This window comes from Borostomias antarcticus, assembly GCF_949987555.1.
Source record: "Borostomias antarcticus genome assembly, chromosome: 2".
Taxonomy (NCBI): domain Eukaryota; kingdom Metazoa; phylum Chordata; class Actinopteri; order Stomiiformes; family Stomiidae; genus Borostomias; species Borostomias antarcticus.
The window spans coordinates 29,918,936-29,930,837 of NC_140235.1; the positions used below are offsets into that span (position 1 = coordinate 29,918,936).

Sequence of the window (11,902 nt, forward strand, 5' to 3'; positions counted from 1 at the left end):
GGCCTATAGGCTCTCTGGGTTTGAGTCAGCAGAGATTAGACAGTGCTGCTGTGACAACAAAAGCATAGACTACTCTCTGGTGATCACTGTTATCATTAGTTAGTTTGCAAAAAAACGTTAGGGCGCTATATGTATAATAAATATATACCCTAAAGCTAAATCCCAGTAGCAGCCATAGCTAACGTTAGCAAAGCTAGCTATGTATACCTAATAATGAAAAGGAGGTATGTTGTAGGTTCTGGAAGGCCGCAGCGGGTTGCTCCTCAAAGGAGGCAGAACCATGGCGCAGAACACAGGAGGAAGCATGGAGTCGACGTAACTTCCCGCATAAAAGGAAAACGACGCGCAAAGATTGTGGGAAATGTAGGCCTTGGGTATGCGTTGGTGCGACTGGACTATGAAAAGGCAAACGGCAGCGCACAGTCTCGAACAATCACCAAGTGTCTACTGTGATTGTCACATTTCAAGGCTTGACTCCAAATTCACTGTGTTGGAAATTTCCAGTAAAAACGTTTTTGTTCATATGACTCTTGTGAGTTCTCATCTTATTGTGTTTGTAAAATTACTGTCAGCTAAGATATAGCTCATCCAAATTAAGGGGAAGTGTTGATAGCAAGTTAGCACTGTTAAATTAGCTCAGAGAAATCCAATTATCCAATTCTCTGAGTTGGATGTCCCTGATTTTCATTCTCAGACATGTTATGTTGTAGAATAATGAAGCAGGCTTTATCCTAATATGTATCTTCCCTTTTCCCTCAGATGCCCAGCAGCTCTCTCTCCCAGAAAATCCACAGATTAAAGAGGAACAGGAGCTGTGGACCAGTCAGGGGGGAGAGCAGCTTCAAGAGCTGCAGTCTGATACTGCTGACTCCATATTCACTTCTCCAACAGTGAAAATCCACTATGATCCAGAGGACTTGTATCAACTCCCACCTCTTGACCAAACTCCAACTGTGGAGAACAGATCCACCAACACAACTGAGGAACAAATCAAAGCAGAGTCCGATGCATACATCATGTATGACTATGGAGCAGCAGAACCAGCCAGTGACTCTCAGCCCCCTTCTGTAACTCCAGACCGTCCTGCAGCTCAGAGTTTAGAAGAGGTGGAGGAGGAGAGAGGAGGACTGCTGCCTGAACTAACGTCCGGCTGCCTCAGGCTACCTACCGGTGTGCTGATATCGCCTTTCAAATCAAGAACACAGGCTAAGTGTTCTAGGCCTGTTCCCAGCCCTTGTTCCCGCCCTGGCCCGTGCCTCAGCACCAAGACCAGCCCCTGGACCAGGCCTATTCCCAGTTACCACTCTGGAAGTCAGAGTGAAGATGTTTCTTCTGGGGAAGCTGAGAGCAAGACAGTAGAGAAACCGTATCAGTGTGAGGAATGTGATAAAGCATTTAGTCGAAAGGGTAGTTTAGTTAGACATGGAAAAATCCACACAGGAGAGAAACCATATCAGAGTGAGAAATGTGTCAAAGGTTTAGGTCAAAAGTGTAGTTTAGTTAAACATATAGGAATCCACACTGGAAAGAAACCATATCAGTGCCAGGAATGTGACAAAGCTTTTAGTCATAAGGGTACTTTCATTAGGCATATAAGAATCCACACAGCAGAGAAACCATATCAGTGCCAGGAATGTGACAAAGCGTTTAGTCAAAAAGGTAATTTAATTATACATGGAAGAATCCATACAGCAGAGGAACCATATCAGTGCCAGGAATGTGATAGAGCTTTTAATCATAAGTGTAATTTAATTAGACATAGAAGAATCCACACTGGAGAGAAACCATATCAGTGTGAGGAATGTGACAAAACGTTTAGTGATCAGAGTAATTTAATTATTCATAGAAGAATCCACACAGGAGAGAAACCATATCAGTGTTGGGTATGTGACAAAATGTTTAATAATCATAGTAATTTCATTAAACATAGAAGAATCCACACAGGAGAGAAATCATATCAATATGAGTGATGTGACAAAGCCTTCAGTTGAAAGGGTGGCACAGGACATAAAGTGCTAGGAATGTGACAAAGCTTATGGTGAGTAGAAGAGTTTAGTTTGCCATAGAAGTAGCCACAACAGAGAGAAACTGAATCAGTGTCAGGAACTTGGCAAAAAGACTGATTAGCCGTTTGAGGAGCTGTGAATGAGTAAAATACTGTAGCATTACAGCAAAGTGTATCTTAGGTTTTAGTGATAAAAATCAAATCAAACTATAAATGCAGGAATCTCTATGCATGTCTGTCTCGATCACGATTATCTTGAGAACCGGGCACTGTATGAAGTTGACATTTGGCAGGTGTATTGCTCAGGACCCAAGGCAACTATGAAGTTGTTTGGATCAGTGTTTCTCGAGAAAGCTGCAAAGAATCCGCCCATTTCATATTAACTTAGTATGAATTCTTTTCATGAATAGGCTCAGATTGTGTGAGTATACTAATAGCAAATTGTGTTTATGCTAAGCTAATGAAACTAACCCACTGTCTAACATCCCACGAGGCCTGGTAGTGTTTCCATGACAACGCAAGGTGTAGTTTGTTCGCACTAAAAACAGAAGCTGTCTTTACTTAGAGACATACTGTAGGTACAGTACAGTAGCCAACATGTACATTATATTACATAATATTAGTCATTTAGCAGACGCTTTTATCCAAAGCAAGTAAGTTAGTTAGCAAATTAGTGTTTATGTAATATGAATGGGAAAAGGAAATGATGTACATTGTAATGTGTTGTGTTTACATTTTGTCTCTTCATAAAAGCACATTTTGAACGGGCACCGTCCCCGGACGGTCGGGCACTGCAATAAAGACATAAAGAAAGACCCGATGCAATAAAGACATAAAGACCCAATGCAATAAAGACACAATAAAGACATAAAGACGCAATGCAATAAAGACACTAAAGCATAAAGACGTTATATTGGGTTCGTGCATCAATCCTCTAAAGCAAGTTAAGCAACAACACTTTTTTGTGACGTAGCAACGAGAGTTCCAAGCCAGAAGACATGGCAGCCAAGAAGATAGACTGGACTGTGAGCTGCTTTGCATGACTCAAGAATCAATTCAAATCAATTTCTGTCTGAAATGCATACCGATACAGATGTAATTTGGAGCCTCCTTCAAACTAAAATCCAAGCTGTAGTCGGTGTAGCACTGTCACATACTGGTGCCAAACGGTGTCGTTTTTATTTGATTCAACAGTTATAAATTGCCCTCCATTCATTAAAGAAAATGTGTGAACCTCATGTAGTAGACTACATAGAATTTAAAGTGTTGCGCTGGGAAAACCTAAAATCTACTAACAAGGTTATTTGATTTTCTGTATTTTGAGGCTATTTTTTTAGTTTTTGAAATTACGAGTTTAACAAAGTACATAAGCCTACATACAGCATACTGTGAAAGGGGACATTACAAGGTACCAAATCCTGCCAATTGATTTGTCGAATATATTTATCCTACGTGCATCGTCTCACTGTGTACCAGTGCAATTAATGAAGAAAAACTAAAGACCAACCAGTATCAAAGGATTTTGTATTTCACACTAATAAATACTTTATTGAAACAAAGTTTGTACAGAATGCTTCTGTTGGTACTGTGTTTCAACAGACGCTTGTCAAGTTGAACAGCTGTTAGTGTGACATGAAAGCAGATACAGTCTAGATATGGTACAGTTCATGCTGAGGGAACAACCATTCACCAAGCAGGTAAGCCAACCGTTGGGCTTCAGTCACAATCCAACACTGAAGACAGCGGAGATAAGCGTTAACAACTCAACATCGGACACAAGACACAAGAATAGTTTAGTCAGTTATTAACTACAATTCAATTTAATGTGCGACAAAAAGTCCTTCAAGTCCTCAAGGGACACGATGCTCAGGTATTGTTTTACACTGAGCATTAGAATTTCATCCCTATTCATTATTCGAGTTAAGACCAGTAACATTAGTCAAGTACTTAACTGTTGTTTTGTATTTGCTTGCCTTTAATGCAACACTGGCCTATACTGATAAATCATTCTCCTTGTGTCATTTGGACAGTGTCTGTTCATGCATAATTCCCTCTGTCAATTGTGTAGATGCTTGAGCAGTATTCATTCCAGGGCGAGGTAGCTCCCCCCCACCCCAATGCTTGTTTATCAAAGAGATGTGGTACAGCAGTTCCAATGCAATGCTTGATGATGTCAGCAATGCAGCTGATGATGATGATGATGATGATGGTGGTGCTGTCCTGGTCTCGTCTACATCTTCCTCATCTGAGCCATCAGCTCTTCAAGACTCTGCTCCGTCTCCTCCACGGTCTCCCCTGATGCCGTGTCCTGGTGAGACAATTCATGAACATTTCAAGTGAAAGGTGGATGACGAAAAGATGATTTAGCCTGAAGACAGATGTGTTTTGGCTACAGCCAAACCCAATGAATCAGAGAGGGCCCATATAGACTTGTTCAAGTGAGTCCTGGCAGATTTACAGTAAGGCTTGTTTTTCTGCCCCATGCTTATTAAGCTCGTACCCACCTTCTCTGGGATGGTGTAGGCCACAGTGATGCCTTCTGGGAGGTCAGGGACAGGTCCTGAGGCAGCCTGGAGCTCCTCCTCCGTCACTTCGGACACCAGCTCTATACCTGCTCTCACACACACACACACACACACACACACACACACACACACACACACACACACACACACACACACACACACACACACACACACACACACACAGTCCTAGTTACACTTGTACTGTATATTATTTACATTTTTGTCATTTAGAAGAGAAAAATGTCACCGTAACCCTATACTCACCCCACTCGTTCTCCTCATGCACCACTTCCTCCTCCACTTCGACCACTTCCTGTTTGGGCCTCTCTGCCTCTTTTCTCTGAATGAGATAAAGTGCACAGATGAAATGTTTTCAAATGTTTCTAGAAACCTAGGTTAGGTTAAGTACATTGCTTCACGGTCACTGTGTTACAGTATAGTTTTTCTCTTTTGCGAATGTCGCCGCATGGCGAATCCTGGCCACCGCGCTGCCACGACCTGCGATTCGCGCCGCCCGCCGCCCAGTTTGCGCGAATTGTATTGACTTTCTATGTAAACTCGCCGCGCCTCAGGAAAAATTTGCGCCCGGTGTGCTGTACATACACTGGGTTTCATTTACTAAATGAACATATGACAGAAAACTGTAGAAGAGACCAGGATACGAAAGGGCGTGGCATTTAAATGGTGATTGTTTTCAGTCGCCACATTTATCAACGCCCGATCGTTTGTACGATGGGATTGGTGGGATAGGAATGTTGGAGGAATCACATGAGAACGCTGTCGTACCGGACCCTGTCTCACACAAAGTCTCATGACACACACTGGCCCTCATTTACTATGCCCATCCTCCCATAGCTCTCTGTAAAGCACATTGTGTTGCCTCTGTGTATGAAATGTGCTATATAAATAAAGTTTGATTTGATTTGATTTACTAATGGAACGTAGAAACCAGCGCAGATCCGAGCGCAGACAGGATGAATCATGAAACCTTCGTATCTCGCCAATCACAGCATACGAAGGACTCATCCAACAGCCACTTGTCACTCTCCATGAAAAACCCTCTCGCTTCTTACTTCAATTTCATCCCGTAAAAAATTTGACTCTTTCAACCAAAGACGCAGAACTGGATGAAATTCACATGTAAACTCCCACATAGGACAGCGTGCGAGCAGGGCACCACCTGTGTTTAATTGTGTAGCCTATATAAAAACCACTGCACATGAATAGCTGTTCATTTGAGGATTTATTGTGACAAACGAAGAAACAAAATCTCAAATTGGAGCTAAAACCTGTGCAAATTTCATCCCATAAGCCTCTTTCAATTAGCATACTGTAGGCCAGGCACAGAGGTCACTGCCACTGCCTAGATTTGATGACTGTCCAAGCTCATTTAAATAAGTGACTGAATAAGCATCTAACTTATCACACTGCAAATCCATTAGCCTACCCATTGCTTTTAATTTGGTAATATTGATTTCTTGTAATTTTGTCACCTCTCGCCATAACCTAAGTACACGAGGTGAGACTTTGATGGTAGCCTCCGCTCCCGTCCAGATGGATAAATACTGGGCTTTGTGTAAACGAGGGCCCGTGTCTGGCGCACGCATACCTTGTACTCCTCCTGCTGTCTCCTGCAGTAGCGGTTGTCACATTGGGGGTTGGGCTTCATCGACATGGTGGGGAAGAAATCCTGCATGGCGTTGTAGCCCAGGTAGTGACTGACGGTCCCAAAACCTAGCAGGTACCTGTAGGGACGGACACACGCACGCACACAAACACGCACGCACGCACACACACACACGCACACGCGCACACACACACGCGCACACACACACGCACGCACACACACATGCACACACACGCACACACACACGCACACACACACGCACACACACACGCACACACACACACACACACTTAATTAGGTATATTACAGACATGCTTTTCCTGTCTAAAATGCCTAATACTGTAGGTGTCATATTGAATTGACCATCCACAGTGCAGTCTTACTTGAGGACGTTTTGGACCAGGATGCCCGCCACCACGCCCATGGTGGTCGGTAGGCTGGCTGCACACACCCCCTCCCTCTTAAGGGTTTTCTCGTCGATATTGGCTGCCACCACAAGGGGAGGGGCACACTGTCACATGGGGAACATGGTTAGTAAGTACAGCACAATCAGTATTTGTGTTTTTCGGGCCATTTGGATGCATACTGTATCATCTAAATAAGGTGTGTGTGTGTGTGTGTGTGTGTGTGTGTGTGTGTGAGAGGACGGGTGGGAGAGAGAACTGCCAGTGTTATTCTTTATTGTCTTGAGAAATAATTTACTGTAACCTCTGGCGCCTAATCCTGTAAATAATATGTGTATTGCTTGCATCAATTGTGCTTTGGTAGATGACATTCTGTAGAATCTAATAATCTGTGATTTGACAATGCCTTTAAATGTTTGTCTGTTGGTTTGAAATAAACTTCGGTCCGTAATGTTTTGTGTGTGGTGCTTATTGAATGAAAGTAAACTGTGGTGTCTAAAAGTTGACTTCATCTGAGTTTATGCTGTATTTGGTAAATGGACTGCACTTATATAGCGCTTTTATCCAAAGTACTTTACAATGAAGGCCTCTCATTCACCCATTCACACACCAGTGGCGGCAGCTGCCATGCAAGGTGCTAGCCTGCTCACTGGGAGCAATCTGGGGTTCAGTGTCTTGCCCAAGGACACTTCGACATGTCATCAGGAGGAGCCGGGATTCGAACCGCCGACCCTACGGTCATTGGATGACCCGCTCTACCTCCTGAGCTACACAGCCGCTCATTATTCCATATTTATATTCCATATTTAAGCATTATGGAAGGGTGATGAGAACTGAGTGTGTCTATGACATCAGTAAACCGCTCTACGGAGTGAGGCCATGCTCCTATCATGTCATCTAAGAATCTGTAATAAAAACTGGGTTGAAGTTCACATTTGGCGAGAGCTTCTCTCTCCCATTCCGCCATGTACTGTAGATGTTGGCATATGACGGCACGTATCTTTGGCCCATGGCTGTAAGTATTCCTTATCACTGAAGGTGAAGTTATTGCATGTGAGACTGATTTCTAAAAGTTGTAGAAGTTCTATATCGGGTCTATTTCTGTCTGGATACCGTGAGAATATGTTTCAAACTGCCTCTATACCCGCTTGTGTGTTGATGTTAGTATAGAAACTATCTACTATAATGAATATGTACTGTAGGCTTGGGAGGGAACAAGCATGGGCTTGAGGTTGTGTATGAAGTCAGAAGTATCTTTCAGAAAGATGGGATGCTTGCTAGGAAGAGGATTCCGATAGTAGTCTATATGCTAGGGAGAGGATTCAGATAGTCTATATGCTAGGGAGAGGATTCAGATAGTAGTCTATATGCTAGGGAGAGGATTCAGATAGTAGTCTATATGCTGATATTCCGATAGTAGTCTATATGCTAGGAAGAGGATTCCGATAGTAGTCTATATGCTAGGGAGAGGATTCAGATAGTAGTCTATATGCTGATATTCAGATAGTAGTCTATATGCTAGGGAGAGGATTCAGATAGTAGTCTATATGTTGATATTCAGATAGTAGTCTATATGCTAGGGAGAGGATTCAGATAGTAGTCTATATGCTGATATTCAGATAGTAGGCTATATGCTAGGGAGAGGATTCAGATAGTAGTCTATATGTTGATATTCAGATAGTAGTCTATATGCTAGGGAGAGGATTCAGATAGTAGTCTATATGTTGATATTCAGATAGTAGTATATATGCTAGGGAGAGGATTCAGATAGTAGTCTATATGTTGATATTCAGATAGTAGTCTATATGCTAGGGAGAGGATTCATATAGTAGTCTATATGCTGATATTCAGATAGTAGTCTATATGCTAGGGAGAGGATTGAGATAGTATATAGATAGTCTATATGCTGAGCTATGTTGTATGATTCACTACTGCAATCCAATACTAGTGGTCTTCCGGAAGGAGCTTCAAAGGGCGCGGTCCGCGTGTCTGGATCCGCGTAGTCCTTGTCATATACTCTGGATAAGTATCCTCAGTTTTGTTTGTGTCCGTTTCTGTAGGTTACAGTCTATGTGTTTGTAATATTTGGTGTTAGAGAGTCATCTGTTTGCTTCTAATAAATATTGATGTGTATCCATGATGACTATCTTTGAACCTTCATCAGCCCGTTTAGTTACTATGTGTTTATTGTCTTTTAGTTCCTGAATGGCTTTTCTTTCAGTTATAGTGATGTTGTCAGGTAAGTGTGGAAGTCTGTGGCATGTGTGTAGTGTGTGCTGGCTGTGTTCGATTAGTCATCTGACCCTTCCATTCACCTGGGAAGGTTTAGGTTCCCAAGTGGATGGGAGGGTGGATGGTATGTGTGTTGGGTTGATTTTCGTAGTCTAAATAGTCAATCAATGTAAGGGCATCTGTGAAATGTGTGCAAGTCCCTTTGAAGTTCCTCCCGGTCAATGTTGGTTATCCCTCATCCCTGTTGGGGTGAAGGATAACCCTCTCTCCAGCACCTGTGCCTGTGGTGCCGTCAATTTAGATCTGGAGAGATTTAGGGTTAAGGTCAGAGTTGGAGGTCAAAGGTTATGTTTAGGATTAGGTTTACATTTTATGGTTTCCGTTAGGTTTAGGGGGCCCCACAGGGATATGAATGAAAAATTGTGTGTGTGCGCATGTGTGCGCATGTGTGCGCGTGTGTGCGCGTGTGCGTGCGCGCGCCGCGGGACATACAGCGAAGCAGGCCAATTCCCCGGGAATGATGAGCTGGATGTGTCCAGACACGGCGTTCTCACTCACACCGGACTCCATCCAGATCTGGCCCAGCTCATTACAGGCCTAGGAGACAAAGAGGCATCGGACCTGAACATCCTCCAGCATCTGGCCACCATAGAGTATGGCACAACATAAGACCATGTGTGTGTGTGTGCGCGCGTGTGTGTGTGTGTACTGACTGTGTTGATAGCCATCCGGGCCTCAAAATTGTCAACACAGCTGAGGACCAGGTCCACAGGTTTCCTCTCGTCCAGCCCTCCGTGACTGAGAAAAGAACGAGAGAGGATGAAAAGATGAGGTTCAGGGTGGATTCATAGAGGACGAGGACCACGTCCGCATGGAAGCTCAGCGCATGGCAGATGAGATCCGAGGGTCGTCCGCTCACCTGACGCGGTCCATGAAATGTGCGAAGCTATCCATGGTGGTGATGTTGTAGTTGTGGGTCTCAAATGTAACGTCTGGGTTGATATTTCTGTGAAGAGGGTTGAAAAGCATGGGTCCAGTTGGAAACGGGTGTCTTTTGTAGGGATGCACCGATATCAACATTTTGGCCGAAACCGATAACAGATATTAACATTGCTGTCATGGCCGATAACCGATGTTTACCGATGTCGATATGATCTGTATAAAAACGAAATGAACGAAATGTTTCTATGATAATCAAATGTTATACATACTGAAAAACACATGTAAGTACACTGTCTCTATCTCCAAAACATTTGGAAAAGCCGATAAATCATAGATTTACCACATTGTTTCCTCTCAAAAACAACACACACAACAGCAGCTAGCTAGAAATAATTATCGGCTGTTCACATCTGCCCTGTTTTGCACATCAGACCGATACCGATATATAAAAAAATGACATATCGTGCATCACTAGTCTTTTGTACACAATTACTGGACCGAGACATCCTGCTAGGAACAACAAATGGACGCCTGTGATATATCACACGTGGCTCACGACAGCACGGAGACACTTCCATGGAATTGATTCTTCATTTAGCCCTTAGTGTAGCAGTAGTTACGGATTAGGGCTTGGTTTAAAAAATCGATTCATCGATTCTGAATCGATTCTGAATCCCAATGAAGGAATGAATAGTTCATTAATTCATTCAATGATTCATTCATTCATTTTTGGAAATCAGTATCGATACCCAGCCGTAATAGGCCTGTTGATGTGTTGCATATTTTGGCAGTCATGTAATTAAGGTTACAGCAAAAAATAAATAAATCAGGTTTTAGTAACACTAACCGAATCGATATTGAATCGAATCGAGATAATCGATTCTGAACCTTGTGAATCGGAATCGAATAGATTCATGAAATTCGAAGCGATACCCAGCCCTATTCCGGATAGAATGTGAATTTATGACTCAGACAATTCCTTCTTTTAATGTTCCTCTGTGTAGTCCTATATGCTTTAGGGTGAATGCTGGGTAACATTTGGGGTCCAGGTACCTGAGAGTGTGTTCTGCTGCTTCCACTTTACTGAGGCCAGCCTGGTGTGGCTGGAAGAATAGCCTGTTCATATTGGCCAGCTCCACTTTGTCATAATCAAAGAGGAGCAACTGTGGAAAGAGAAAAAAACACAGGATATTCATTCAATGTTCTGAGGCGGGATTGGGCAAGGCAAGGTAAGGTACAACACTTACTGTTTGTCATAGTTAAGATGGACATGTTGATGGAGTAATGCGAAGTTTGTATTACCTTACCAATGCCACATCTTGTGAGCATTTCTGCAGTCACGCTCCCCACTCCTCCGACCCCAACCACAGCTACAGTGAAGCTCCGGATTTTCTGTTGTCACGAAATTAAGACGGGTACAGAAGGCAATATATCATTTATTATCTATCGAAATACACGTGATAAAAATAAATTGAATATCAGCTGGTGTACCTCGTAATCTTCCACGATGCCCATTCGTTTCAAAGCCATGAGACGACTACAAGAGAAACACATTAGAAAATTAGCCAACTTCACATTTTGGAAGGACCATATGGGTACCTTGAGGCCAAATTCATGATCCGAGGCCTGGAAAATGTTTTTTTTTAAGCAAACGTGGTATTTAATAATATGCCCAGCTAGTTAAACAACACAGACAAGTTTGAGAAGACTGGCATACCTGTAAGGATTTGAATCCACTACCTCGGCACTCATTTTGTTAATCCTTGGTCTGTGATACTGGTTGTCAGCATCTTCCACGGCGCACCGCTTCTGCTTACACTTGATCAACTCGTTCTCTAGCTCTCTGACGCGCAGCTTCAACTCTTCGACAGTGGCCATTGTCTTTTGTTCAAATGTACGAACAATTGACAGACAGTGTTCAGATAATTTTCAAGAGCGGCGTGACAATAAATGCAAAGTGCTAAACGAACGATTGACGAAGTACACGTCTACACAACCTGCCATCCGCTGTCACACCCGGGGTTACTGTAAACACAGTCCGGGGCGGAAATGCGAGCGAATCATACGGAAGTTCCTATTTGTCGGGGCGATTTCTATGGCATCTGCACCTGTACATGCCCTCACCAAACTGTGGCAGGCAGCTAATCCATATGTTATTTACATCTAA

General features: G+C 43.0%; 1 protein-coding gene across 2 annotated transcripts; it reads right to left on the reverse strand.

Moving 5' to 3' along the window:
* Positions 1-3,592: 3,592 nt before the first annotated feature.
* On the reverse strand, positions 3,593-11,737 carry uba5 (ubiquitin-like modifier activating enzyme 5). 2 transcript variants are annotated; one of them, XM_084461260.1, is made up of 12 exons: positions 11,453-11,737; positions 11,227-11,272; positions 11,038-11,127; positions 10,789-10,898; positions 9,713-9,799; positions 9,507-9,591; positions 9,286-9,390; positions 6,541-6,668; positions 6,140-6,275; positions 4,795-4,870; positions 4,510-4,616; positions 3,593-4,313 (listed from the first exon to the last, which is right to left on the reverse strand). In XM_084461260.1, the coding sequence occupies exons 1-12, from the start codon at positions 11,611-11,613 to the stop codon at positions 4,236-4,238; spliced, it is 1,209 nt and encodes a 402-aa protein (XP_084317386.1). In that variant the 5' UTR covers positions 11,614-11,737; the 3' UTR covers positions 3,593-4,235. The 2 variants fall into 2 exon arrangements, with proteins under 2 accessions (XP_084317386.1, XP_084317387.1); XM_084461261.1 differs by lacking the exons at positions 11,227-11,272; positions 11,453-11,737 and having other exon boundaries at positions 11,043-11,065.
* Positions 11,738-11,902: the final 165 nt, after the last annotated feature.